The sequence below is a fragment of the Panthera uncia genome, chromosome E1 (assembly GCF_023721935.1).
Source record: "Panthera uncia isolate 11264 chromosome E1, Puncia_PCG_1.0, whole genome shotgun sequence".
Classification (NCBI taxonomy): domain Eukaryota; kingdom Metazoa; phylum Chordata; class Mammalia; order Carnivora; family Felidae; genus Panthera; species Panthera uncia.
In genome coordinates, this window is record NC_064814.1 from 24,034,540 (window position 1) to 24,061,739 (window position 27,200).

The following is a 27,200-nucleotide window of genomic DNA, read 5'->3' on the forward strand; positions in this document are numbered from 1 at the left end:
CTAGCAGACACAGCTATAAAGATAAACACAGCTATAAAGATAAGCCGGCGGGACGACTGCATTAGGCTCTCTCCATCCGACTGGCATCTCAGCCCAGAACAAACACCAAACGTCTGAATCCCACCAGGGTTCAGGTGTGGAATCCAGCCTTCCTTCCAAGCCCCTGACATTCCTTTTATCAACACGGTGTGTCCTTCGCCGGGTCAAATCCTCCTAGCTTTTCTCCCCTCTCTGTTAATCTGCTGAGGGTGCCTCTCCTTTTTTCCTTCTCCTTTTCCATCTCTTCTCGCTCAGCCAGAATTAAGCTCACTTTCACGTTCCCACGTAAGCTTCCATCTTCTACCTGTTCTTTCTCCTCCGGGGGTGCCCGGCCCGCATCCCACCCCAACTCTTGGGACAGGATGCCCTCTCTCTGACACCATCATAGCGGGACAGTATCCTGCAGGTTCACCCTTCAGGCTGAACACTGACATGCCCGACACACGGCCACCCAGCACCGTTCATCAAAGGAGAGGTCCTGAAACAAGTCGGTGAGGTGGGTGTGGGATGAGTGAGAACCGTCTTAGGCAATTGATGGTAGAAGGTCCTTTTGCCTTTTCCAATGCATTCAGTGAGCAGATACTTTGTGATTCTGTGACACTGTGCATGGCACTATTCATTCATCTTGCAAATATTTATTCAATTGTTTAGCCCGGGAGCCAAGGTCTCTGGGCCCCTTTCCTGGATGCTAGACCACATGTGGCATCAGGGAAGGAGACCAGTTAAGAACCCTACAATTTAAACATGATGCTGCCTTGCTTTCCATATTTCTATTAAAAAGTAAGGATCGGGGTGCCTGGGTGGCTCAGTCGGTTGAGCGTCCGACTTCAGCTCAGGTCATGACCTCACCGCTTGTGAGTTCGAGCCCTGCTTCAGGCTCTGTGCTGACAGCTAGGAGCCTGGAGTCTGCTTCGGATTCTGTGTCTCCCTCTCTCCCTGCCCCTCCTCTGCTCACACTCTGTCACTCTCTCTCTCAAGAATAAATAAAACAGGGGCGCCTGGGTGGCGCAGTCGGTTAAGCGTCCGACTTCAGCCAGGTCACGATCTCGCGGTCCGTGAGTTCGAGCCCCGCGTCAGGCTCTGGGCTGATGGCTCGGAGCCTGGAGCCTGTTTCCGATTCTGTGTCTCCCTCTCTCTCTGCCCCTCCCCCGTTCATGCTCTGTCTCTCTCTGTCCCAAAAATAAATAAAAAACGTTGAAAAAAAAATTAAAAAAAAAAAGAATAAATAAAACATTTAAAAAAATCAAAAACAAAAAAGTAAGGATCGGGGTGCCTGGGTGGCTCAGTCAGTTAAGCATCTGACTCCTGATTTCAGTTCAGGTCATGATCTCATGGTTCAGGGGATCGAGCGCTGCGTCAGGCTCCTCGCTGACAACACTGAGACTGCCTAGGATTCTCTCTCCCTCTCTCTCTGCTCCTCCCCCACGTGCGTTCCTTCTCTCTTTCAAAATAAATAAGTAAACATTAAATAGATAAATAAGTAAAAAGTAAGGAGGATCCTGCCCCCTCAACCATCTGAGTGAGACAGGAACACCGACGGGTCCAGAGAAAGCAAACGTATCAGAACGTGATCCCAGCTTTGAAAGTGGGCTCTCCGGCACCAACACTTGGCTACCAGGCCTGACCAGCCGCCTGCCGCCTGCCCCCACATCACCGGAGAAGCACTCAAGTCCCAAACTGCCAGACAATGGCAGAGACCCACCTCCGGGCAACAGACAGGAAGCAGTGTGGGCGCCCTCTGAATGTTGCTCAGAGTGGTTTGACCCATCTGTCTCTTGATGTTCTAAAATTTTCTTTGAAGCTAATAATGTGACAAAGTAGGGAGATCAAGGACTTTCGAGTCAGGCTGCCAGGGACATACAGACAGGCTGCGTAATCTCAGGCAGGTTACTTGGGTTCTGCCGAAGCTGGCTTTATCTATCAAATGGGTGGAAAGCCACCAATGCTGTAGGGTTATTGTTGGGATTAGAGATCACATATGCAAAGTGTCTGGATGGTGCTCAAAATCACAGCTCTCGTAACTAGCAGAATGCTGGGGTTTGAACTCAGAGACCCAGGGTGATCTAAATGTAATCTCTTGAATGGGAACACTGGATGTTTCCTGCCCCTAAAGATTTAAGCTGAAAAGAAGAAAATGACACCAACACACCCCTGCCCTCCCACACACACACACACACACACACACACACACACTTCCCTAACCAAAACAAAATGATGGCACGAAAACTCAGAAGTGCCCTTTGCTCATGTACCTCCTTGAGCAAAACAAAAGAGACCAGTTTTTCATCTCCGCCCCTGTGTGCCCAGCATTTGCCTTGTTCAGCTGCTGAAGCTGAGCTCTTGGCCCCCATCCTGATTTTGAGAAGGCAAGATGGTAAAAGAAAAAAAAAAAAAAAAAGGCAGAAGATGAAGGGGAGGGGGGACCTTGACATAGAGGGGAAAGGAAAAGGAACCAAAGAGGGTAAAGAGTCAAGGACACATTACCTCCAGCCCCGGGAGTGTTTCTAGTGCCCAGTTTCCAGAGCACGAATGTTCAGGAACAGCCTCTGTCAGGCGCTCAGCTCTGCAGGCAGAAGAGCAACAGTGGCATCTTCAGGACGGCCAGATGAACTTGGCCGGGGAAGCAGAGGGTAACCTGCTTTCACAACACGCTCCGCAGTGGAGACTTCTGCGGCCAGCTGGCCTTCCCTCTACTTGAGATGGCAGGTGTATGCCCAAAGAAACCCCCAGGTCCCCCACCATAACCAATGCCTCAACACACCTCCCCCTTGCTGTTAGAGAGACATCAGCCACACTCTTACTGAGCTGGAAACTCAGAATGGTGTGTCAGTCAGGGTCTCTAGGGCAAGCGACCAAAAGTGGTTTTGATTTTTCAAAGCCATCAAATTTATCAGTAAGATACTGGACAGCCCATACAACCTCCGGGAAAGCTGGAGAATCAGGCTCAGGGGACAGACAGGAATAAAGAGAAGTGAGAACATTCAGAACCCAATCAAAGCATATGTATGTCTAGGCAATCAATTCAGATGAGGGGCCTCACTGCGGTCGCCCACCGCTGCCACCAGGACCAGTGCTACATGGGCAGCTGGGAGCCCCAGCTGGATTCAATGCCCCTGCTGCCCCTGGAGAGTGGATGTTGCCAAGAGGTACCTTCACTGCCCCCAGAATGAAATCTCCAGTGCCCCTGATGCCTCTTGACATCAGTGGCTCTCCATTTAAAGTCCCCAGCAGTTAGTTGTCTGATGAGCCAATCCCAGGCCCACAGGCTTTCACCACAGCTGTAAGGGGTCCCTGGAAAAGATCTTGCCCCACAGAGGTGACTTCCCCCAACACAGAAGACATTGCACCGATGCTGGGCAGCCAACGTCAAGAAAATGTCCGCTACAGAGCACAACGGACTGTGATGGCCAACTGCAGACCCACCATCACTGAGTGTTCTGAGTTTGTGGAAAGGCACATGACAAAGCAGAAAAGGCACAAGCCAGGAATTCAAAACTCTAGACGAGATTCCATCCCTCATCAGCCGTGCAATGCAGGAGGGCACATAAGCTTCTCCGGGTTTCTGGTTATGCGTGGAATAGAAACGTTATCCCTACCTATTTTGCAAGGCTGATGTGTGTATCAAAGTAGTTCGGTTTGTGTACAGGCTTTGAAAATTAGACTCTTACTGAGTAAGTCCATTTGTTTCTGGGGGTCCCAAGGTACCCATCTGTAAAATGAGAACATTTGCTACGTTGTAGGGCTATTGTGAGGTATAAAGATCAATGGTTTCATTTACAGATTGAAATCTTTGCTGTCTGGGATTTGTCTTAAAGTAACAGAGGCCGTGGGTGGGAGAGGAAGTGAATAGGGGTACAGAGGCGGCAGAAAACCTGGCGGGTGGGCACATGACACCATCTTCTCTGCGTCAGTGTGAAAATGAACTTTTCCATAATAAATGTTTTTAAAAGTGAAGGGTCTTGGAAGTACTCAGAAGAAACAGGCCCCCCCCCTCCCCAGCTCATCAATGCCGAGTCAGCGTTAGGCACCCCCAGCCCACACTGCCAGGCGCTGTTTCTCAGGCACCGCGCCTCTTCCTCTCTGCCCACCACCCTCGGCCCCACGCGAGTGCCAGTGCATCCTTCGTGGTTAAACACCGTCTTGAAACAAAAACCAAAGCCGCAAAGAACTGATCGACATCAAAAGAAACACCGAAGCCAAACGAGCGGACGCGCGCCTTAGAGAAGAGCCGGTCCCGAACAACTGCGAAGTTACTTTCGAGGATGAACAGGAACGGATCCCAACTCCTCCACTCCGGGCGTCGCATTCGGCCAAGGGCCCCATAAGATAACGCCCGGTGCCCGCAGACAGCGCAGGGAGCCAAGTGGTCGAGTTGCGCCGGGACCCCGGGCGGCTGCGGCTTTCCGAGGGGCTCGGGCGTCCGGAGCAGACGGTACAAATGCGCTGTAGGTGCAGAGGTCGGACGCGTTGAGGGTGCACCTGCGCCGGGCGGGGCTGGGAGTCCCGGCGCGCCGACTGACGGTCGGCCCTAGAGATCTACCCCACCCGCCGCGTCGCCCTTTAAAAAAAGTCACCACCCATCCCGGCCCCGCCCCTTGGCCGCCGGAGCAGCCCCTAGGAAGAATGGCGGGCAGCGGGGCGGAAGCGCTTCCGCCCCCATCCAAGATGGCCGCCGGGCGGGCCTCCGGACGGAAGTGACCCGTCGGCCGACTGACCCGTCTACCATGGCGGCCGCGGCCACTTCTCCCGCGCTGAAGCGGCTGGACCTGCGCGACCCCGCGGCGCTCTTCGAGACACATGGAGCGGAGGAGATCCGCGGGCTGGAGCGCCAGGTTCGGGCCGAGATCGAGCACAAGAAAGAGGAGCTGCGGCAAATGGTGGGAGAGCGGTACCGCGACCTGATCGAGGCGGCCGACACCATCGGCCAGATGCGCCGCTGCGCCGAGGGACTGGTGGACGCCGTGAAGGCCACCGACCAGTACTGCGCCCGTCTCCGCGAAGCCGGCTCGGCCGCCCCCCCGCCGCCGCGGGACCCGCAGGTCAGCCCCGCACCCTCGGTCCCGCCCCCCGCGGACCCGCCCCCAGCCCTCGGGCGGCCACAGGCCAGTCCCCGCCCCCCCGCGCGAGCCTCACCTGCCGAGGGAAGAGCCTGCAGCCGCATTTCTGGACTCCCTTCTTGGTGGGGGGGGGAACACGGCCGTCCTGCCTTCGCTGGTTGCTGATCCGTCGTTCCGCTCAGGAACCTTCCCTGACTTCCGGGCCCAGATTCTCTCACCTCCCTCGTGGGTTCGCTGGGCTCTCCCTTCCAGCTTTAGATGAAACGCCAGGGTCTCTCGCTCGACAGTTCAGCTCATCCCTGTATAATGTTTCCTGACGTTATTCTTAGAACACATCTCTCCCTTACGTTGGTCCCTTCCCCTTATGTCGTTCCTCATCCCGGTCTTGAGCCCACCGCATTCCCAGGAGTAAGTTCCATGATCCCAAACACCTATTCTACCCTTTGCTGGAGTTGCACGACAGTACCAGCCATCAAGCTCTCATCTTTCAGTAGTGGCACATTTTCATTTCAGGGAGCTAAGGTTATTCTAATCAAGTTACCCTAAGTGTTTTCCCCCCAAAATGCTAATGATTAGGCCTGATGTGGAAGGATTCAGCCCTAAATTCATCCTCATACCGGAGCAGCATTTTGTGTTCCTAAAGAATGTTGACTTAAGGATGACCAAGTGAAGGGGTAGGGAGGGTCAGAAGAGTAAATATGGAATTTGTTCTTAACGACGTGGGGAGAAGGAACCTTAGAGCGACATGTTAGAACAAGTTGCAAAACTACAATTTAGCTCCAGTTTGGAACTTTTTAATACACCCTGTTTGAAAAATCCAAGTCAGTAGCCAGGGCTCACACAATGGAACCATAGAAGATTAGAAATATTTTGCTAATTTTTGAAAGGAGAAACCTCATCCCTCTCCTCTGTTCGTTTATATATGCCTCCTTTTAGTGGCCAGCCTTTCCTATAATGGAGTTATGCTTCAGGTTTATTAAAAGGTAACTTGTACCGTGCCTGACCTTAGAAATATATTTATTTTTTTATAGTTATTATTTCTGATTTGTTCTCAGACTCACAAATATTTGCGTGCCCTCTGTGTTGAAGGCACAAAGAAACAGAATCCTGCCCCCACCCCACCATTCCTGCTCTGATGGAGCTTCCAATCTAGTCAAAGAATTAAGTCCATGGAAAGTTGATGAGAAAAATGTAAATACTTCAGAGTAGCAATAGAAAACATTTTAGGATAATGTGTGATTGATTCCAAAATAATTACTAACATTTACCATAATATTTCCGAAGGAAGTCACTTCAGGGTTGAGTCTTTCTCAGTAAGGAGGGGCCGTTGTGATGGATGAGATTTGGAATATGGATCTGGAGTATGAAAAGACAATTAAAAATCGGTAATCAATTTGATTAAAGCAGGGGTTCTCAACCTTGGTGCTGCTGACATTTGGGGCTGGATCATTCTTTGTTTTAGAGACTGTCCTGTGCATTGTGGGATATTTATAAGCATCCCTGGCCTTGACCCACTGGACACCAGTAGTACCCCTCTTCTCCTTTCTGAAAGTCGAAAATGTTTCCAGATATTTCCTGAGAGGATGAAATCACTCCCCTCCCCGCCACAGTAGAACCAACGGATTGAAGGGTCCCTGGAAGAAGGTACTTGAAAGGACAGGAAATCTTTGACAACCAGGCCAAGTTACTAAACAGCGAGGAGCCTTTTAGAAGGCTCTCCCTTTGAAGGAGATTAATCTGAAGGCAAAGGTAAAGGATAGATCGGAGGCGGTAGACAATGAACGCAGCATGAGCGAAATGTTTTTGGATTAATGAGTGGGAGACGATAAGGACCTGCATTAGAATCCTGGAGCCTAGTAGTGGAGACCTCAGCAGAACCACCGGAAGGACATGAATCTCCTGGGAACGTGGGAGCAGAGTGGTGGTATGCTGAGATATGGTTGGAGGTCAGATGACTGAGATTTTGGGGAGGGCAGTGAATTTCGTCTTGGACACACTGATTACGGAATGGCAGTGACACTTAGCAGGCAGGCAGCAGAAGAGGCGTCCCTGGGACGCAGGAGAGTGGTGAGGGCTGAAAAAGACGCAGTAGTGGTGGTCTGCTTAGAGGTGATGCTTCAGGGCAGAGAGTCCTGGAGTAGGATCGTGGACTGAGGTGGGCAGAGGCGTGAGGACTGTGCCACGCGGAGGGGCGGTAAAGAACAGCCGGCAGAGGGGCGCCTGGGTGGCTCAGTCGGTTGGGCGGCCGACTGCGGCTCAGGTCATGATCTCGTGGTCTGTGAGTTCGAGCCCCTCATCGAGCTCTGTGCTGACAGCTCAGAGCCTGGAGTCTGCTTCCGATTCTGTGCCTCCCTCTCTCTCTGCCCCTTCCCTGCTTGGTCTCTGTCTTTCCCTCTCTCAAAAATAATAAACATTAAAAAAAAAAAATTAAAAAAAAAAAGAACAGCTGGCAGAGAGGTCTATTGAGCACTCAGAGAAGCAGGAGCAAATGGGGGAAGGCGGAACATGAGCAAAGGGAAGAAGAAAGCCCACTCGAATGGTGGTCCGCAGGGCTCCGTGCCATGGAGACCTCTCGAGGCTCTCTGATCACTAGACTGCGAGAGGAGGACCAGATCAAGTCCACCTCTCCAAGAGACCGCGCAAAGGTGCCCCCAACCGGGAGGAAAAGCCAGTGCGGCTGGACAGGACTCCTGTCTCTGCTGATTCTCTGCCCCAAAATCTGATGCCTCGCCGAGCGGCATCAGCCTTAACAAAAGCTTGTGCCCTACGATACCCCCGCGCTTCCCCCCCAAGCCTGCCAAACGCTGACCCTGCATCTGTTTGTTCTTCTGACGTGGTTTCCGTGCCTTTCCCTGCAGCCCCAGCAGCCATCCCAGGAGAAGTTCTACAGCATGGCTGCCCAGATCAAGCTACTCTTGGAAATTCCTGAGAAGATCTGGAGCTCCATGGAGGCCTCTCAGTACCTCCATGCCACACAGCTGTACCTGCTCTGCTGCCACCTCCACAGCCTGCTCCAGCTGGATTCTTCTGGCTCCCGATACAGCCCCGTCCTCTTGCGATTCCCGATACTCATCCGGCAGGTCGCAGCGGCCAGCCACTTCCGGTAAGTGGACCCGGCGTGGCACCGGCTCCGGGCACGGCCACGCGCCACCGCTACCGGGTCGTGGAATAGGTCTTCTCTCCTGATGTACCAAGGTTCTTCTTCCCAAGATGGAAAAAATTCCCCGTTGACCTCTGTCATCGTCTTTCTAGGTCAACTATTCTGCACGAAAGCAAGCTGCTGCTCAAATGCCAAGCCGTGTCTGACCAGGCTGTAGCCGAGGCCCTGTGCTCGATAATGCTCTTAGAAGAGAGTTCTCCTCGCCAGGCCCTAGCAGACTTCCTGTTGGCCAGAAAGGCAGCTATTCAGAAACTGCTCAACCAGCCGCACCACAGTAGGTTTGGCTTCTTTCCAAAACGTGGTCCTTAAACAACGGAGTGGAGACGCATGAGCTCAGGGAGACCGAAGCATCTGGGGTGTTCCCTGTTTCCCATTTGACCACAGGAACTTGTTTACAGGAGGTGGTTTCTTCTCGTAGGTACTGGCATCAAGACTCAGGTCTGCTCGTTAGTGGAGCTGCTGGCCACCACTTTGAACCAGGCTCATGCTCTTTTCTACACTTTACCAGAAGGCCAGCTGCCAGATCCGTCCCTGCCATGCGGCTTGCTCTTCTCAACTCTAGAGACCATCACGGGCCAGCATCCGACCGGTGAGCTCTTGCCCAGCCTTTCTCATTTTCTGGTCATTCACCTGTTGTCTACCGAGCGTCTGCCATCTGCCTGCTGCGGTGCCGAGCTCTGGGGATACGGCAGCGCGTGGGACCAATGCGGACCCCACCTTCGTGGAGGTCACAGTCTAGCGGTAGAGGCAGATACCGAACTCACAAATACACACACATCTGTTGGATATCCACATTGGCCACTGTCATAAAGGCCAAGCGCAAGTTGACTTGGGAGGGACTTCACCAACGATGCTCTCCTTGGAGAATGGTATTTAAACTAAAATCTGAAAGTTCAGTAAGAGTTAGTCAAATGAGGGAGGCAAGGAAGAGAGTTCCAGGCAAAGGGGATGGGATGTGCAAAGGTCCTGAGGCAAGGAAGATGTTAGGATATTTGAGGGACTAAAAGCAAGCAGGTGAGGCTATGGGTTTGGGGTAGGGTCAAGAGCAGCACGGGAAGAGATGTGGCCAGTCTGTCAGATGTGACCAGATGATGCAGAGGTGCGTGGACCAGGCTAGGGAGTTTGGACCTTATCCAGAGAACAGTGGAGAGCCTTCTAAGACCTTCCAGGCTTGTACATCCTTCTGTTATATGTCCCCATACGTCCTGTGCTTTTATTTGATCGCATTTATCCTAATTGGAATTAAACTCATTTGGCTTTTATGTGGCAGTGGCTCTTCATGGGGTCTGGAGTGGATGTGGAGAGCTCACTTGGGAGGCTGTCATCATGACCTAAGTGGCAGACGATGGGGGCTAGTCGGACAACTTGGACGTCTGTTTAGCAGGGGATTTGGTAGATTGGCTGTGGAGGGTGTGGGAAGGAGGTGTCCGAGTCTATTAGAAAAGGAGCTGGTCTGAAAGGGCTGATGATGAGCTCACTCTTGAAAATACTGCTTTGGAGACCGTTGAGCCCTTGGAATGGGAGTGTGCACTGGGCAGACGGCTACAGGTTCAGAACAGAGCAGGAAAAGGTCTGGCCGGAGACACACATCTGTGCCTGTGGCTGAGGCCTTGGGGATAGGTGACATCATCACAGGAAGAGGATGACAGAGGACTGTGCCTCAGGGGACTCCAGAACTCAGAGGTCAGGCAGAGGAGACACGGCCAAAGATAGAAGGGAAACAAGTAGAAAGTGGGGACAGCCATCTGGTCATTTTCAGAGAAACGTGTATTACGTAGTCTCTTCCAGCTAGGGCGCCACTTCCTTATGCCTTGGCTTCCCTCTAGGTGCTTCCATTTCATCCTTTTCCCTCCCATGAAAGGTGCCTATGGGCTAATTTGTTAAGGCTTTGGAGAACAAGTACAAGGGACCTCAGAAGGACCCCTGTGTTTCCAGCTCCAGAGAGTGTTTGCCTCCCAGAGTTGCCCCGTGGATGCTGGTGTCCTTCTTGAAAGGTCACCTCTAAGGAGCTACAAGCCACTCATCAGGATGAGTGGTCTTCAGTTCTTAGCTCTTCCAGGTTGGTCGGAGGATGGTGAGGAAAGGGAAATGATCGCCTTTTATTTTGTGACAACGTAAGTTCTGCCTCTAGGACGCGGAGGGCACTCCAGTACTGCTCCTTCCCCCTGCCCCACCCCGCACCTTTCCTCCCTGCCTTTCACCTTCTCAACCAATATGGTGCCCATATTGGCGGGAAGCTGCCAGCTCCCTGAGGAACGTCTATTCTGTACTTCCCTTTCCCCCCTGTTTCAGGGGTGCGGCCTGACCTGGCCAGAGGAAGGCGAGATGCTTTTTGGAAGTTCCTTCTGGGTCCAGGTTGTAATATGCCTTCCAAAGGATGGCCCCGATTACCTGTCACTTGGCCTTCTCTTAGGGAAGGGCGCCGGTGTTCTGCAAGAGGAGGTGAAACTGTGCAGCTGGTCCAGACACCTGCCGGCATCCGTCGTCCAGTTCCAGCCGGCTCTCCGAACCTTGGCACAGCCCATCAGTCAGGAGTACCTGAAAGACACGCTGCGGAAATGGATCCACATGTAAGTAGCCAGGACTTTCCCGAGGCTGGCAGGACCCACTCACGTAGCCACAAGAGGGGCCGGTGAGGCCACTGAGGAATGAGGGGAAAGCCGGATCTTCTAGGTGATGCTCTGCATGCCGCCCGCTGGGTCATGCCAGTCGCTCACTCTGCCACCTGTCACTGCCCTCGGGGGGGTTCGGGGGGGGGGGTCAGCCCCCGCTGTAGGAGAACCAAGAAGGAATTCACCTTCCAAAATATTACCTACAGGATTGCAAGAGTTCTGCCACTCCTAAGCTTTTATTTAGTGCAGCGGTTTTTGAAGCCATTCTAGTGGCCCGTAGACGTCCTTCCAGGTAGATACCTCGGGGAGGCAAGGGTGGGCCCCATCCCCCAGTCTAGCCAGAAACGCTGTCTTTAGTGCATATTGATAAATGCTCTGAGATACATATACGTTTATATATTGGGACCCAAGTAAGAGGTTTTCCATTGGAGTCCTGCTCTTTTTCTTAAGAAAGGTGTGAAAACCATGAATCTAATAGAGCCCAAGAAAAACAACTTTGTTGCAGGTGTAATGAAGACATTAAAAACGGGATCACCAACCTGCTTTTTTACGTGAAGAGCATAAGAGGGCTCGCAGGGATCCGGGATGCCATGTGGGAATTACTTACCAGCGAGTCCACCAACCACAGCTGGGACGTGATATGTCAGCGGCTTCTGGAGAAGCCACTCCTGTTCTGGGAGGATTTGATGCGGCAGCTGTTCCTTGACCGGTTACAGGTGAGATCACTCGGTCCGGTTGTCTTCCGGCCCGTCCTCGTGTGATCTTTTGACCGTCACTTCTGTCACTCCCTGAGTCTGTCCTCTGCCTGCCGACTGACTCAGGGGTGGCTCTTCTGGGTAACGAACCATAGAAATGAGCAGAGATCTAGACTGTGGTACAGAAAGAGACGCGGCCTCTGTCGGGGGGTCGGGAATGTGTCCGGGGCCGTCAGCAACGACCCCGTTCTCGGCCGACACCACGTGAGCTCTCTGAGCGTGCCGGAGGACGTGCGGAGCGCGAGGACGGCATGCCAGCTGGTGCCGTGGCTTTGAGATGTCCTGACGGGTCACGACTGGAACGCTCGCTCCTCTCGCTCTCTTTCAGACCCTGACAAGAGAAGGCTTCGACTCCATCTCTACCGGCTGCAAGGAGCTCCTCATTTCCGCCCTGCAGGAGCTCGAGAGCAGCACCAGCAGCTGCGCTGCGAGTAAGCACATCCACTTGGAGCACAACATGTCTCTCTTCCTCTGGTCCGAGAGTCCCCAGGACCTGCCTCCCGATGCCGCCTGGGTCAGCGTGGCGCACCGGGGGCCGCGTGCCGGCGGCGGGCTCTCCATGAAGGCGCAGGCGGTCAGCCCCTGCGTCCAGGACTTCTGCTCTGCCCTGGACGCTAAGCTGCAGGTTCAGCTGGACGACCTCCTGGCCTACCTTCCCTCTGCGGACTCGTCACTGCCCAAGGACGTCTCCCCCGTGCAAGCCAAGAGCTGTGCCTTCGACAGGTACGCGGATGCGGGCACCGTGCTGGAGCTGCTGCAGGCGCAGTCCGTGGCGTGCATCGAGCGCATCACGGCCTGCATCCGGGCAGAGCTGCACGGCACGGAGCAGGTGGTGCAGGGGCAGCGGGATGCCCTCGACAGCGTCCAGCTGCACGCGGTCCTTTTCATGGCCAGACTCTGCCAGTCGCTGGGAGAGCTGTGTCCCCATCTGAAGCAGTGCGTCTTAGGAAAGTCCAGGAACTCTGAGAAACCAGCAAGGGACCCTAAGGCTCTGAAAAAGCAGGGAAAGGGGACCACTCGGGAAGTACTTCCTTCGCAGGCCAAGTGGCAGGAAGTCAAGGAGCTGCTCCTGCGGCAGAGCGTGATGGGTTACCGCGTGTGGAGCTCGGCGGTTGTGAAGGTGAGTGACCGACCCATCGGCGGGTTCCTCCCGTGCTCAGCGGCGACCCCCCGTTTGCCTCCCTTCTGTCACGTTCCAGGCTGGCCAGCCTCAGCGAGGGCTTTCCGCGGTAAGGGAATAATGATTCTTATTTCATGCAGTTACTTTTACTTCTCTGCGATAGTGAGATGGCCCTCGCGTACACATTTCTCCGTTCACATTTTTAGCCTAGGTTTTAGAGACAGAAACACTGGCTTTTTCTCCTGCCCCCTGATAAGAATAAAAGAAAGACCTCTCGGGGCAAGGGTCTGCATTTCCTGCTCTTCAACCTGAGTATCATGTTCTCTGGGGTCTCCACTGGCATCTTAAGGGGTGGCCGCTGACATCTGTAGGGTAGTTACAACAAAACTCCCATTACTGCCGCACGGAATCAGCCCAAGAGTGACGTTTCCACTCAGCAGGGCACACGTGATCTAAGCAGCAGAAGCTGGTCTCAAGATTACCCTGGTGGCTTGAAACGCTCTGTGGAGGAGCTAAGGGGCCTATTGGACATTTGCCTTTTATTACCAGGTTTTGGCTCACGGATTCACCCAGTCGTTACTTCTAGACGATGCCGGCTCCATCCTGGCCACAGCCACCAGCTGGGATGAACTAGAAATCCAGGAGGAAGCGGAGTCTGGCAGCTGCATCATGTCCACAATCCGACTCCCTACACAGGTTAGCAGGTGCCCCCATTGGAGCACCTGTGGCCTGGACAGGGCCAAACAGCCCACTCTGCGGAGAGGGAAAAGACGAGAAAATCAGTCAGCACACAGCTTCTGAGGAAGAGCCGGAAGTGGTATTTATAACTTCCATCATGGGGGTAGAGTGGACCGAGGGCCGAGGAGTCAGTCAGTTAACATCCTTTCCTTGTGTGTCCCAGGCTCTGCTCATTAGACGGCTGTTTACCCTAAAGTGAAAACAGCGTAAAGCACAGTGCCACCTGCCGGGCCCAGCCCCCGGCCACCGTGGGGATGGCAGCGATTGTCGCTTGTATCTGTTGCCGGGCCTGCTGTGAGGGGCTGACTGGAGGGTCAAGGTCCCGGCACGTGAGCCTAGTAGGGATAAATGGAGCCACTTTTACCAACTGGCGCAACTTGGTGACTCGACGTTCCTTTGTTCTTTTAGCCATCCTGGTATGTCCAGTCCTTCCTGTTTAGCCTCTGCCAGGAAATTAACCGGGTTGGAGGCCACGCTTTGCCAAAAGTGACCCTGCAGGAGATGCTGAAAAGCTGTATGGTCCAGGTGGTGGCTGCGTATGAGAAACTTTCAGAAGAAAAACAGGTGAAGGTTGGTGTTTGAATTTTTTCCCCGCTAAAAACAGAAATAAAAACCTTAGCTTTTTCTGGGGCGTGGGCAGTTCCCATCAAGGATTCCAAGCGTTTACACTCCGCGCAGGCTGTCTAATCAGTGGCGGCTTCCCGCGCCGAGTTCATCACACCCCTTCTCAAGGATCAAGCAGGTGTTCACTAAAAGGCAGTTCAGTGGGAAAGAAAAAAGGCCTGGTTTCCGACCCCAGCACTGGCAAGTACGTGCTGCGGCTTTGGGCAAATTGTGACGCTTTCTCCGTTTCTCCGGAGTCAGGTGCGGTCACTCAGAGAGCTGCTTGGGAGGGGTGGAGGGGGACCGTGCCCAGCGCAGCATGTGGCACACAGAGGCACCGGCTTCCGGGAGCTCCTGTGTCCCAGCCCTCCACCCACCCTCCCCTTCTCCGGAGCGCTCTGCCCTTGGTTGATGTCCCGGTTTCATTAGTGACATTTTAAAGACAGGACCACCGGGGCGCCTGGGTGGCTCAGTCAGTTAAGCATCTGACTTCAGCTCAGGTCATGATCTCACTGGGTTCGTGAGTTCGCACCCCACATCGGGCTCTGTGCTGACAACTTGGAGCCCGAAGCCTGCTTCAGTTTCTGCGTCTCCCTCTCTCTCTGAGCCTCCCCTGCTCGCACTCTGTCTCTCTCTCTCTCTCTCTCTCAAAAATAAATAAAGATTAAAAAAAATTTTTTTTAAAGACAGGACCACCTCCTGATTTGGGGAAGAATTCAGGGAAGTCGCCTCTCCTGAGCAGCCTCAGAATGCCTCTCCTTCACACAAGGAGCTTTTTCCCCTTTTAAAGGGCAGTCTACAGCCCCCAAGGCCTTTAAGGTTTTTAGTTTGGTTTAAGACAACCTTTCGAACATAACCTGTTCTTTTTGTTGGTGTTGTGAGACTGAACTGCCCTCATGAATATAAAAGCGGCCGCTTCTGGAATAAGCTGTAACTCAAAGCATGTAACCAAAGCATGAAGCTGTTTATTTGGCTCATATCACAAGTCTCCCTTAACAGGTGGGGGTGGGATATTCACTTACAGAAAGAAGGTGCGTTCCCCATGACCCAGAATCGGGCCCTGCAGCTGCTTTATGATCTGCGCTATCTCAGCATCATTCTGACAGCCAGGGGTGAGGAGGTGAAGAGTGGCCGCAGCAAGCAGGACTCCAGGTAGGCTCCCGCCACCGGCTCTCCCAAGTGCACACAGCCCGTTCCAGAAAGCCCCCAAGAGGCAGCCTCTCGTCGTGCATTGGTTGTATTCGTTTTAAACAGGAAGTGCTCATATTACCAGCTAGATAAAGAATGGCCACCTGCTGGGTAAATGCCATGGTCAAGTGTGGTAGGTGGAATCTCATTCCTCTCTCCTCTGAGTCAGCCAACCAGCTCTTGGGCAGAATTTGAGCCTGTGGCGCTGACCCTAACAATGTGAGGAAGGAATGGACTTCAGACATCTTAGCAGGTGGAAGCTCTTGGGATCACTTAAGTACCACGGGCAGTGACAGGTGGTCCCGAGCCGGCAGTTACGACTACGCCCAAATACGGGGTCTCTTTAGCATCGAATCGCCCTAAGGGGGGTTTCTGAGCTAGAAAACGGGGTAAAGGAAATCAGAATCCTTTTTTCAGAATTGAGAAAGTGGCCGACTCCCTGGAAACACTCATTGACCCGTTTGACCTGGATGTCTTCACACCACACCTCAACAGCAACCTCACGCGGCTGGCGCAGCGAACCTCTGTGAGTCACGTGGGAAACGTGCTCGGTGTGAAAGCGCGCGGGCTCAGGTTACCACGCAAACCTGCCTCTGCACTTCATACCCTGGAGGTGGTGCTGGGAGGGGGGCGGGACCCAAACCGCACAGTTTAGTTGTAAGGGCCGAAAGAGGATTAGATAAAACCTCACTGCTGAGGCAACCACGGTCTGACCCCTGGAGGCGCAGATAAGGATTATTAAGGTTTTATCAAGGTCAAGGCCTCCGGAAGAGAACGAAATAAAAGAGCCATGTGACTCTAAGGTTCTGACCCGTGGGCAGTGAAAAAGGTAATCTTGAAGCATTAACACACTCAAAAGAACGTTCCCCAAAAGGCTGGACGGAAACAAAGTAGAGCTTGGTTACCAGCCAGGGGTTTTTCTCTTTTCAACTGAACAGTAAAAGACTTGGGTGTTACTGCGCTCCATTTCTCGTCTGTCAGGTTCTGTTTGGATTGGTCACTGGTACAGAGAACCAGTTCACGCCCAGGAGCAACACGTTCAACTCCCAAGAACCCCATAACATACTGCCTCTGGCATCGAGTCAGATCAGGTAATGGTTCTAAAGATGTTTTAGCCGGGCCCCGAAGCTTCCCGTTCATGCCCCTGAAATTTCTTCACCTTGTCTTGGAGGTTCGGACTTCTTCCGCTGAGCATGACAAGTACCCGAAAGGCCAAATCAACCAGCAGAAGCATCGAAACAAAAACCCAGGTTAGTGCACAGTGAGGAGTTCACCCCTGTTGATGCTGTCCCCACCTCCCACCAAACCACCCAATTAGCTCCCCCTTAAATAACCGATAAAGAACCGAACGACAAAATGCACTAATGCTGCTTTTAATGGCGGCGCAATAGAGAAGTACAAGGTTTCACTAGCTCGAGCTGATAGAAGTTTTAAAAGATGCCCATTTACACTGTCAAGTAGCCTCATAATAGGAACGTTCTCTCAGACTGCCAAGGCTGTAAAAAAGAGGCAGGACAGGATGGAGATTATTTCTCGTAGGGTGAGAGAGTTAACTGCTAACCCAGCGTGATGACTGTACTTGTTTGGGGGAAAAAACCATTCTGTTCTGGTGGTGGTTTCCTCTTCCATTTCTTTCAGTTGGGTGGGAAATTAAATGGAATTTGCTCTGAGTTTGACATTTTCTTGTTAATGCACGTTTTGTTTCAGTTGACTGCCATCCATTAAGCCCGAAAGAGTCCTCCTGGGTATTTCTGAGTTGTGTTGTGTACACGCGTTTGAGCCCAAACAGCTTGTCTTCTTTCAGCATTTAGTTGTGTTTGCTTTCTTGTGAGACAAAATATTAGCAACGTATCCTTTCCATCTTCCCCGCCATCAAACCCATTAAGACCCAGATTCTCATCAAACATCTGGTTTTAAATGTGGGAGATGGTAGTGAAGAGAACGAGTTCCTGCACAGACCATCCCCTCCACGAGCATGGGCCTGTGCCAGAACTTCCCCCCGAACTCGGAATGTCTCTTCAAGTAACTGACCGTAAGTCCTGTCCGTAGGAGAGGAACCGACCAGGGAAAGGAGGTACATGTGTTTACCCTTTTCCCAGGAAGTTCTCACCTGGAAGCGTTAGTTGTGTCACATAATAGAATCGCATTTTTGTCCCCGACAGCCTTTGCCAATCTTGACAAAGAGCAAAGGCCCCTTCCTAGAGCTCTCCGTGCTTCTCAGATCTGCTCGTGTGTGCTGTGTGGACTCCGAGTGCAGTGGCGGGGGGTGAACAGGCAGGAGGGTCTGGGTAGACTCTAAGGCACTTTCCTCTACATGCGTGGCAGGTTGGCCCCCCGGCACTCTCCCGAGCAGGTGACCCGACGCACCCTGGCTCCTTGTTCAGACAGCTGGTCAGTGAGGAAGAAGACGCGTCTACGCCTTCGTTATTCAAGCTAGGTTGGCTCTCTAGTATGACTAAATAACATGGGAACATAGCCATCCCTCTCTAAATAAATACTACATCACTTCTTCTAACGGTGCCTCTGCTCATTTATTTCTAAGCCACACCAGTCTTTCCAGTTTCAGCGGTGGAATGTGGCCCCCGAATTACTGTTGGGGGTTTTGCTTTAAGCATAAAGTGAATCCTTGTCCGACAGTTTCACGATACTTGTGACTTCAGACAGCAGTTCAGAGAGCCTACGCTTGGTCAGCGTTCAGCAGCGCCTGAATTCTTGACCCCCAAGGCGGACTCCCAGTGAGATCACAGAAGCTGCTGGCAGAACAAGTCTGTGAGTAAGACAAAGGTCATTCGTTATGTACTTCTCGACTGTCAGATCTGTGCAGTGTTTTCTACTAAGTCTGAGATGTAGGCTTTGGAGGAGTAACGGTAGCAGAAGTTATCTGGGTATACAAGTCTGAAAGAGATTCTCTCTGGAAATACAAATATATAACAAAGAGAGAAGATGGTTATTAGCAAGGGTGCTTCCCTTCCGCGGTCTAACTTGGATCTGATTGTTCTCCTGTTAGAAAGGACAGCGTACTTTCAACAGGATGTCTACATACTAAGAGGTAGTATGGCAGTTAATTTCAGTGCAAGACTGAATCAAGCTTTCTAAATTTTGGAAAAAAAAACTTAGGTTTTTTTCATGGAAACTAGATACTCTTTGCTGATTTATTGAATTTAAAAAATTGAAGATCCCGCATTGTTAAAAGGCCTTTTTCCATGAAGTAGAATTTCTAATTGACAGATTTGGAAACCAATCTGAACTGGACAAACTATGGATTCAACACGCAGATGAGATTTCCTCATACCGTTACCTCGACATGGATGTGATACCCACCCTCAAAAGAATCCTATAAAAAATTGCTTCGAAGCCCCTTTGAAATTGCAATAGTGCAGCAAAACCACAAGTAAACAACTGCCTGTTAACCTGCTCTTTCAAATATAGACTGAAAAGCCAACAGGCATATTTTTGTGCAATTTTTTAAAACATCGTAAGTTGAAATATCAAATCTGCACAGCGCTGTCCCTTCACAGAAGGCAAGAAACCGCCGGCACATCATGTCGGCGGCCGTCCCCGGTGCTGTAGGCTGTGGAAGTGGGCCTCCTTCAGGGTCTGGTTGATGCGGAAGTAAGGGCCTTGGCACAGTGCAGACTGCTCAGGAACAGGCTGAGGGGTGTTAGGGCCGGACCCGGCGCCCACGTGGTTCAAGCTGCTCTCCGGCCCGCTTGCCCTGTCCGGGCTGTTGATGCTGCTGCTGCTGCTGCTGCCGCCGCTATCGCTGCTCGAAGACTGGGAGGAAAAAGAAACGGGAGCTCCGTTAGGCTGTTTTGTTTCTTCGGAACTTCACCGTGGTTTCATTCCCAACACCCTATTTGAGAGTATTCTTGCCATCTGCTTTGAGGAGCGCCAGCATCAAAACAGACCGCGGGCTTTAGAGCTTCACAAAGCACAGTCACCTAGGAGACCTCGTTCTATCCTCACGACCACCACGGGAGGCCGAGTGGGGCCAAGATCCCCATCACATTCCCAGAAGCGGCAGGGTCCAGGATTCAAGTGCAGGCCTCTGACCGCAAACCCTCTCCACTACACCCGAGTGCCTTTACACATCTTCTCTACCTGCGAATTTTATCGTTCATTCCGATAATGTCCAATCATCAAACGAGGAAGTGTTCAGCTTCCAAGGCAAAGTATCAATCACTGGTACAGGGGACAGATGTCATTAACAAATAAAATGGCTTCTGGGCACGAGTCTCAAAAAATCTGGGACAATTTCGTGGTTATCATCTCATGGACACAAAATGGTATCCCCTGGAGGCAGAACACACATCCTGAAAGACTACAACATACTTCTTCTAAGTTACAGTAGCATTTCTGCAGCTCCAGATGTGTGTGGGCAAACGTGCACAAGCATGCACAAGCGTGCCTACTTTTTTTTTTTAAGGTAGCGAACATGACCTGATGTCTTACTTGTCTTGAAGAAGCTAGTCAGAGATCCCTAAGAGCTAGGATTCTCAAAAGGGAAGCCAATGGTAAGAATCCATTTCAGAATTCTGATATTTGACAATTTAAATACTGCATTTCAAATAAATGACTAGCAGTACCCTTCTTCCATTCACAACTCAATACGATACTGTACTGAAAAGAATCAATGCAGGAGAAAGACAGAGTTCTAAAAATGATCTAGTGTATGCTTTTTCTTAACTTAGTCGTTTGATACATCTAACTCCTGCTCCCTTACACAAAGTCCTTGGTTTTGAAAAGTCTGCATACAGCTATGTAAAATCTGCACCTCAGAAAAAAAGACTAGAGAAAAACTGGCCACGGTAGTTATATTAGGATGGAGGGATTGAAGTTGCTTATTTTTTTCCTACCCTTTACTATCACATTCTTGCAATGTGGTTATTGTGTATTTTCATTATAAAAATAAATGTTTCAATAATGTTTCCAGACAGAACTTGAAAAGTGATTTTCAAAATTAGACTAGTTTATCCATTTTTGATCAAAAGTTACACCTAACAGTATGTACATAAACATATCTGAGAACAGCAAAGAATGCAACGTCCATGAAAGATATCCATTATTAATAACACTTAAAGCAAGAATCATCATGGTCCAGAAGTCATCTTGAGCTATTTAACAGGTCACTGTTAATAGCCCACTGCCGACAGATAGTAGAAGACGAGCTATCTGTCTACAAAAAAACACAAACATGAAAGCATTATAAAATGGACTGAATGGAGTCAGATGGTACGGTTAGCTACAGCACTGGTTAAATTTACTTAAAAGACTTAAGAAGTCAAATACGATTCGAAACCAAAAATTGTTTTCTTACATTAAGGCCCCTCCTAATCTAGAGTGGAGCAGCCCACACGTGCGGCTCTCCTGCACGTGGTAAGGTCATGGCTATTTAACAAGTCAGTTACTACACTAGATAAGAAACCCACCGCGCAGAACACTTTGTTTCCTCTTAGTCTGTTTTCTTTACTGTTTTTCGTTACAGGTACTGTCTGAAAATTAAGGCAAGAACTAGAATCAGTTTGTAGTAAGTCAAGTTTCCATCTCAAATTTTATTTCACACTATAATAGCAAAGGTGACACTATTCTGCAAAAAAGTAAAAGCTCTTTAAAATGGGTCACATCAGATACTGAAAAAGGGTGAGGGAGACAAACATACCTGTGATTTCTCATCCCTTTTATTTTTATTTATTTATTTTTTTTAACATTTTTTATTTATTTTTTGGGACAGAGAGAGACAGAGCATGAATGGGGGAGGGGCAGAGAGAGAGGGAGACACAGAATCGGAAACAGGCTCCAGGCTCCGAGCCATCAGCCCAGAGCCTGACGCGGGGCTCGAACTCACGGACCGCGAGATCGTGACCTGGCTGAAGTCGGACGCTTAACCGACTGCGCCACCCAGGCGCCCCTCATCCCTTTTAAAACTCTTGCGTAAATACATGGTTTATACCAACTTTATTTTTTTATGTTTATTTTTGAGAGAGAGACAGAGCATGAGCAAGGGAGGGGCAGACAGAGAGAGGGAGACAGAGAATCCGAAGCAGGCTCCAGGCTCTGAGCTGTCAGCACAGAGCCTGACGCAGGGCTTGAACCCACGAACTGTGAGATCACGACCCGAGCCAAGGTTGGACGATTGACCGACTGAGCCACCAGGTGCCCCTGGTTTATACCAACTTTATAAAGACAGGTACACAAATGTCTGGCCTGGCCTTGTTTGTAATACTAAAAAGTGAAAACCACCTACAGCCGCTGATAGTGATCCTACTGTCATGCTCCTGTGGCAACGGGAACCCTGCAGCAGGTGAAGAATTAGGAGAGGCTCGTTGAAATGAACGGTGTCTGAAGTGGGCCGGGAAGGTGGAGGAAGAGTTTTAGTAAGCAAGCTGTGACGAACTGGGAGCACAGTAAGAGCAAAATGAGAAGGAAGGAGTGTTCGGGGAGCAAAGCTAATAGTGTGGTGGGGCTGGGCCACTGCGGGCGCAGTCGGTCCGACAAGACATCCATGAGAGGTTATGGCTGGCGGATCCAGTGCCCCGAGGTCTGCACCCAATTCTGCCCAGATCTACCCTCAGGAGTGAGGATTCTGCATCAAGCAGGAAAGCAGGTCCCAGGAGAGGAGAACTGCGGCAATGTAAACGAAAGGTAATGTGTGTCACGGCCCAAAGGGAGATGGAAGGAGGAAATGAAGGAGACATCCAAGCTGGCAAATACCGTGCTCAGTGTGTGTCTGTGGAATGGAAAGAGCACGGGCAAGCCTTGAGAGAACTTTCAGGGGGTCGGGGAAGAAGCCGGGATACAGAGCTTCTGTATCGGAAGAGGACGGAAGACAGGTGGGACAGCGCCAGCTGGGCTGAAGGTACCAGACAGCCGCTGGGAAAGGGAAGGAAGCGGTACGGGTATGGGCCGGGCAGCGAGGAGATCTGCAAGGAAAGGCACCTTCGTGGGCTCATGAGAGGACGGGGGGGTGAGACGACACTAGAGAGACGCAGAGAAGGGAGGCATAGGGGGCGGGGGGGGGGGGGCTTTCAGGAAGTAGAGCAGACACAGAAAGGCAGAGGGACACTTCCCTCTGCAAAAAGGAAGAGTATAAATCCTGACACAGGACAGGAATGTTAAGCTCATTTTCTCAGTCCCCGGGGCGCAAATGATAAAGCGGAGAGTCAAGAACTCTTGGCCCCTCAGCTCGTCCTACCCCTAGGTTCCATCTTCCCAGCAGGTGAAGTCAGTTTCAGAGCTCACCCATGTATACCTATGGTAGAAACAAAACAACTCTGAAGACTGTTCCTGCTAATAATCTTTAGAAAGCCCTCCAGCAGGAATATTAATTACTGAGCCTCTCTGCTTCATAAAGAGAGAACCAGAATATTTGTGCCTATCTATTATTTAGAGCTGCATGCTTTCTCTTTCTTTCTTTCGAGAGAAAGACAACGCAAGCTTGAGTGGGGCAGGGGTAGAGATGGGGAGAATCCCAAGCAGGTTCCACGTTGTTAGTGCAGAGCCCCTTGCCGGGCTTGAACCCACAAACTAGGAGATCATGACCTGAGCCGAAGCTGGACGCTTAACCGACTAAGCCAAGGCGAACCCTGCTTTCTCTTCTAAATTAGAAAAGCAGACTAACTACATATTTTTTTTTCTTTCGGCCCCCAGCTTCCCATCACCTCCATCTCCCCATTCACTGCTGCCTTTAAATTTATGTGAGCCTCAAAAGACCAAAGGACTCCTGCTCACTGCACACACACTCCCTTCCTGGGTCATGATGGAGTGCATTCTAACTCCACTGCAGAATCTGGAGGGAGGCACCCTAGCCAAGTCTATCAGAGCATCTAATGGAAACTTCTGTTTCCCAAGTGCCCAATGTTTTAAGAGAGCTCCAAGTCTGCTACTATCAGCGAGACCATAAGATTCCAAATGAATTCAGCGGGCTAATTAAAACCACTTTCTAACTATGCAAGGAAAGAAAATGCAGGTGGTCACTCTTCTGTGCCGCTCAACAGGTAGCATGTCCTTTCTGTGTCTCAGTTTCCTTTATAAAATGAAGTTGGACCACAGCAGATGTTTTAAGTTCCTTCCTGACTAAAATGTTCCATTAATCTATCACTTCATTTTGTTTAAATTTAAACAGGCCAAAAAATAATCCTGACCTATAGAAAAACGTGTGTATGTAGTCTCATTACTTAACAAACTTGGCCTTCAATGTCAGTAAGAAACCACTTGCTGCAGCTTTTTGTGCTGTGAGCTGACATGATGTATTACAAACACTCCAAGGACTTAAACCAGAGGCAAAGTGTCTTAAAATGTATGCTAAAAATCAGACTAACTTTTGAAAGGCTTGTTACTCCATTTTAAATGGACTGTCTTAGAAGTTAATTTCAGAGTTCATTTGCTACAGGATTTTAAACACCACACACACCTAAGTTTCACCCAAACCCTTCCATCTCTAAGGGTGCACCTGCTACCCTACAACAGACTGAAGATGAGAATGGGCAAAACTAAGAAACTTCAGATACTTTTTAAAAAATTACACTAAAGGGGCGCCTGGGTGGCGCAGTCGGTTAAGCGTCCGACTTCAGCCAGGTCACGATCTCGCGGTCCGTGAGTTCGAGCCCCGCGTCAGGCTCTGGGCTGATGGCTCGGAGCCTGGAGCCTGTTTCCGATTCTGTGTCTCCCTCTCTCTCTGCCCCTCCCCCGTTCATGCTCTGTCTCTCTCTGTCCCAAAAATAAATAAAAAACGTTGAAAAAAAAAAATAAAAAATAAAAAATTACACTAAAGAATCCCACTGTCCTCTAACGTCACACTACTAAAAAAGATAACCTAATATTCAACTAATTCTTATCAGTTCAGATAAATGGATTGAAAGAATCCTAATTGTAATGACACATGGGTTCCCCTGGTTACTTTTTGTCACATCTCTGCACTCCAAGAGCATCCCTGGGATTTTAGAGTTATGACATGAAAACTTACCCTTTCTAATAGAGACCCCCCCCCCCCCCGCAAAAGGACAGAGGCTGCTCAAAGTAAGCCACTTCGTTTTTCTTCCACATTTTCTCTCTGCTTGTTACACTTTATAGTGATCTAAAAATTAAAATGATCTCGGTAAGTTAAAGATATTTTTTAAAAACCCCACAAACTGAGGCACCTGGGTGGCTCGGTTGGGTGTCTGACTTCGGCTCAGGTCATGATCTCACCCACTGTTCGTGAATTCTAGCCCCGCATCGGGCTCTGTGCTGACGGCTCAGAGCCCGGAGCCTGCTTCGGATTCTGTGTCTCCCTCTCTCTCTGCCCCTCCCCTGCTCATGCTCTGTCTCTCTCCATCTCTCAGATAAACACTGAAAAAAAAATTTTTTTTTGAACCCACAAACCTAGGTCTTTGCATTTAAAAGATGTACTGCTTCTCTTTACTCAGGTAGCAGCACCTTTTATATCCTATGTAACCGAAGCCAGATTTATGTGGAAACGTCTGAGGTAATTTGTAAATAAAGATATTGAAACTGAAACCAAAAAGCATTACTACAAATTAAGATAAAATTCAAACCAAAAAGGCCAGCCCCTAAGAGAACAAATTTAAATGTAGCTAGTTTTTACCCATCCAAATAATTGTCCAAGATCAGGGAATGTCACTGCCTTTCCACGGGACCCAACAGGAAGACACAAATTGACAAATGATTTCACTTTTCACTCAATGAACAGAAAAATGAACCTGACTTCTACATTAACTAAAACAATTCATCTAGCATGGTGTTACAAAAAAATTTGTTCCCATATCAGTAAACTATATATCAATTTTAAAATAGTATCCTCAAGGGGCGCCTGGGTGGCTCAGTTGGTTAAGCTTCTGACTTCAGCTCAGGTCATGATCTCACAGTTTGCGGGTTTAAGCCCCGCGTCGGGCTCTGTGCTGACAGCTCAGAGCCTGGAGCCTGCTTCAGATTCTGTGTCTCCCTCTGTCTCTGTCCCTCCCCCATTCACGTTCTATCTCTCTCTCAAAAATAATATAAAGATTAAAAAAAAAATTTTTTTAATCGTATCCTCAGGCCCACAAGTCATTAAATCTAAGTCGCTGGAGTTAAAATTTAAGGTCTTTGTTTCAAACACCAATTAGAATTTTGAAAAGACTATTAGACCCCGATTTCTTCACTTTTTCTTTAGTATTTTTTTTTATTTTTTTAGGTTTTGAAAGAGCTATTTATTATCAGGTTGATGATGTAGGTCCATCTGATCTAGCTTTTTTAATATAATTTATCATCAAGTTGGTAACATACAGTGTGCTCTTGGTTTTGGGAGTAGATTCCCGTTCTTCGCTTTTTCTAACTAGAGATCTAAAATTGCTTTCACGCTAATACTGTATCACAGCATTAACCTGGAAAAGTATTTTCCAGCTGAAAGACAGGAGGAGGAAAAATATTCTTCTTGTTCCTATGATTTGAGAGAAGTCTAGGACCTAAGCTGCCTCTGGATATATTTAGCAAAATCTCTCAGAACTTCCGTCCGGTATTCTGTGACACGGCACGTATCATGGTTAGGAGCAAGGAGCTCACCAGCCAAGCTCTGGAATCATCGACCCTGCCTCTTACTAGTTGTGTATCTCCGGGCAAACCACTTTCTTTTTTCTGTGCCCCAATTTTCCCATCTGTGAAGCAGAGATAGCACCTACAAAAATGACAGGAAGAAAATGGACAAGTAGACTAAAAGTTTCTCTTTACAGAACTAATCAGGCAAGTCAGTCCACATTCTTCACCTTCACAGTATCTAGGAAGAGAGGTGTATACTATCTTTACTTCACAGAAGTAGCTGTGATTTACTTCTGGCATACATAATTCAAACACCTCACATCTTATTTCCCGGTACTGGGCAATATGATTACATTAGGAGAAAAACAGAACTTCTGAAAATTAATTATAAAAAACTTTAATTCTCTCTTAGAATTAAAGCAAACTCCGAGGTGCCTGGGTGGCTCAGCTGGCTAAGCATCCGACTTTTTAAAAATATTTTTAATGTTCATTTTTTTGAGTGAGAGAGAGAGAGAGAGTGAGCGTACACGCGCAAGGGGGGGGGGGGTGGGCAGAGAGAGGGGGACAAAGGATCCAAAGCAGGCTCCAGGCTCCGTGCTGACAACAGAGCCCGACATGGGGCTCGAACCCACAAACCGCAAAATCATGACCTGAGCCCAAGTCAGATGCTTAACCAACTGAGCCACCCAGGCGCCCGTTTTTTTCTTTTCTTTTCCCCTCACCCTTCCTCCCTTCCTTCTTTTTTTTTTTTTTAAATGAGCATCCTACTCTTGAGTTTGGCTCAGGTCATGATCTCATGGTTCGTGAGTTCAGGCCTCGCGTCGGGCTCTGAGCTGACAGTGTAGAGCCTGCTTTGGGTTCTTTCTCTCATGCACGCACGCTCTCTCTCTCTCTCTCTCTCTCTCCCCCTCCCCCACTCATGCTCTCGTGCTCTTTCACAAAACAAACAAACATTAAAAAAAAAGTAAACTCCTTCCATATAAAAGCTCTTCAAGTCACAAGAAAAAGAACTCTAAAATTACTTAAGTATTTCAGGAAAAACACAAGAAACGGTTTCTCTTCACTGAGTTAGTCTTAAGAAAACTTACCTCACTGGCCCAACCTTAGAATTAAAAGATAACATTTTCATTAATACGTGACTATATGAAATAACAAAAATAATCCACTAATGAATCATTTTTTTATTTTCCTTTTTATACACGATTGTCAAAAAGCAGCCAAGTGCCCCTAAACTTGATATTCTTGTGCTATAAACATAACAATCTATTCCAGTGGTGATGATCCAATCAATTATTTACGGCTTAACTTTCCATTTTAAAGGTGCCCCCCCCCACCCCTTTCCCCTTCGTATAATTTTAAAAACAGGCCCGCCCTGAATAACATTTATTCAATATCTACTTCTTCCTCAACAATTCAAAA

General features: G+C 49.6%; 2 protein-coding genes across 5 annotated transcripts in view; one reads left to right on the forward strand and one right to left on the reverse strand.

Annotated features, from left to right (window-relative positions):
* The first annotated feature begins 4,655 nt into the window (after positions 1-4,655).
* Positions 4,656-17,787, forward strand: COG1 (component of oligomeric golgi complex 1). Its single transcript, XM_049637695.1, has 14 exons — positions 4,656-5,078; positions 7,955-8,199; positions 8,349-8,530; positions 8,675-8,845; positions 10,670-10,826; positions 11,374-11,584; positions 11,952-12,743; positions 13,293-13,439; positions 13,890-14,051; positions 15,109-15,236; positions 15,690-15,798; positions 16,254-16,363; positions 16,444-16,522; positions 17,598-17,787. Exons 1-14 carry the CDS (start codon positions 4,764-4,766, stop codon positions 17,733-17,735), a joined length of 2,946 nt encoding a protein of 981 aa, XP_049493652.1. The 5' UTR covers positions 4,656-4,763; the 3' UTR covers positions 17,736-17,787.
* FAM104A (family with sequence similarity 104 member A) overlaps positions 16,630-27,200 on the reverse strand; it is a 17,566-nt gene continuing 6,995 nt past the window's right edge. For 3 of the 4 annotated variants that reach the window (XM_049637704.1, XM_049637706.1, XM_049637707.1), the window contains exons 3-4: positions 20,702-20,764; positions 16,630-19,046 (exon numbers count right to left, since the gene is read on the reverse strand). In XM_049637704.1, the coding sequence (XP_049493661.1) occupies positions 18,813-19,046; positions 20,702-20,764 (297 nt within the window). In that variant the 3' untranslated portion in view covers positions 16,630-18,812. The remainder of the gene's footprint in view (positions 19,047-20,701; positions 20,765-27,200) is intronic. The other variant, XM_049637705.1, reaches the window with a different exon arrangement.

What these genes read in the sequence shown, in the direction of transcription:
- COG1 (XM_049637695.1), top strand. Translation starts at nt 4,764, where the DNA reads ATGGCGGCCGCGGCCACTTCTCCCGCGCTGAAGCGGCTGGACCTGCGC. An exon ending in TGTTCCTTGACCGGTTACAG is followed by an intron (nt 11,585 to 11,951) that starts GTGAGATCACTC and finishes GCTCTCTTTCAG; the next exon opens with ACCCTGACAAGAGAAGGCTT. An exon ending in GGCTGGCGCAGCGAACCTCT is followed by an intron (nt 15,799 to 16,253) that starts GTGAGTCACGTG and finishes CTCGTCTGTCAG; the next exon opens with GTTCTGTTTGGATTGGTCAC.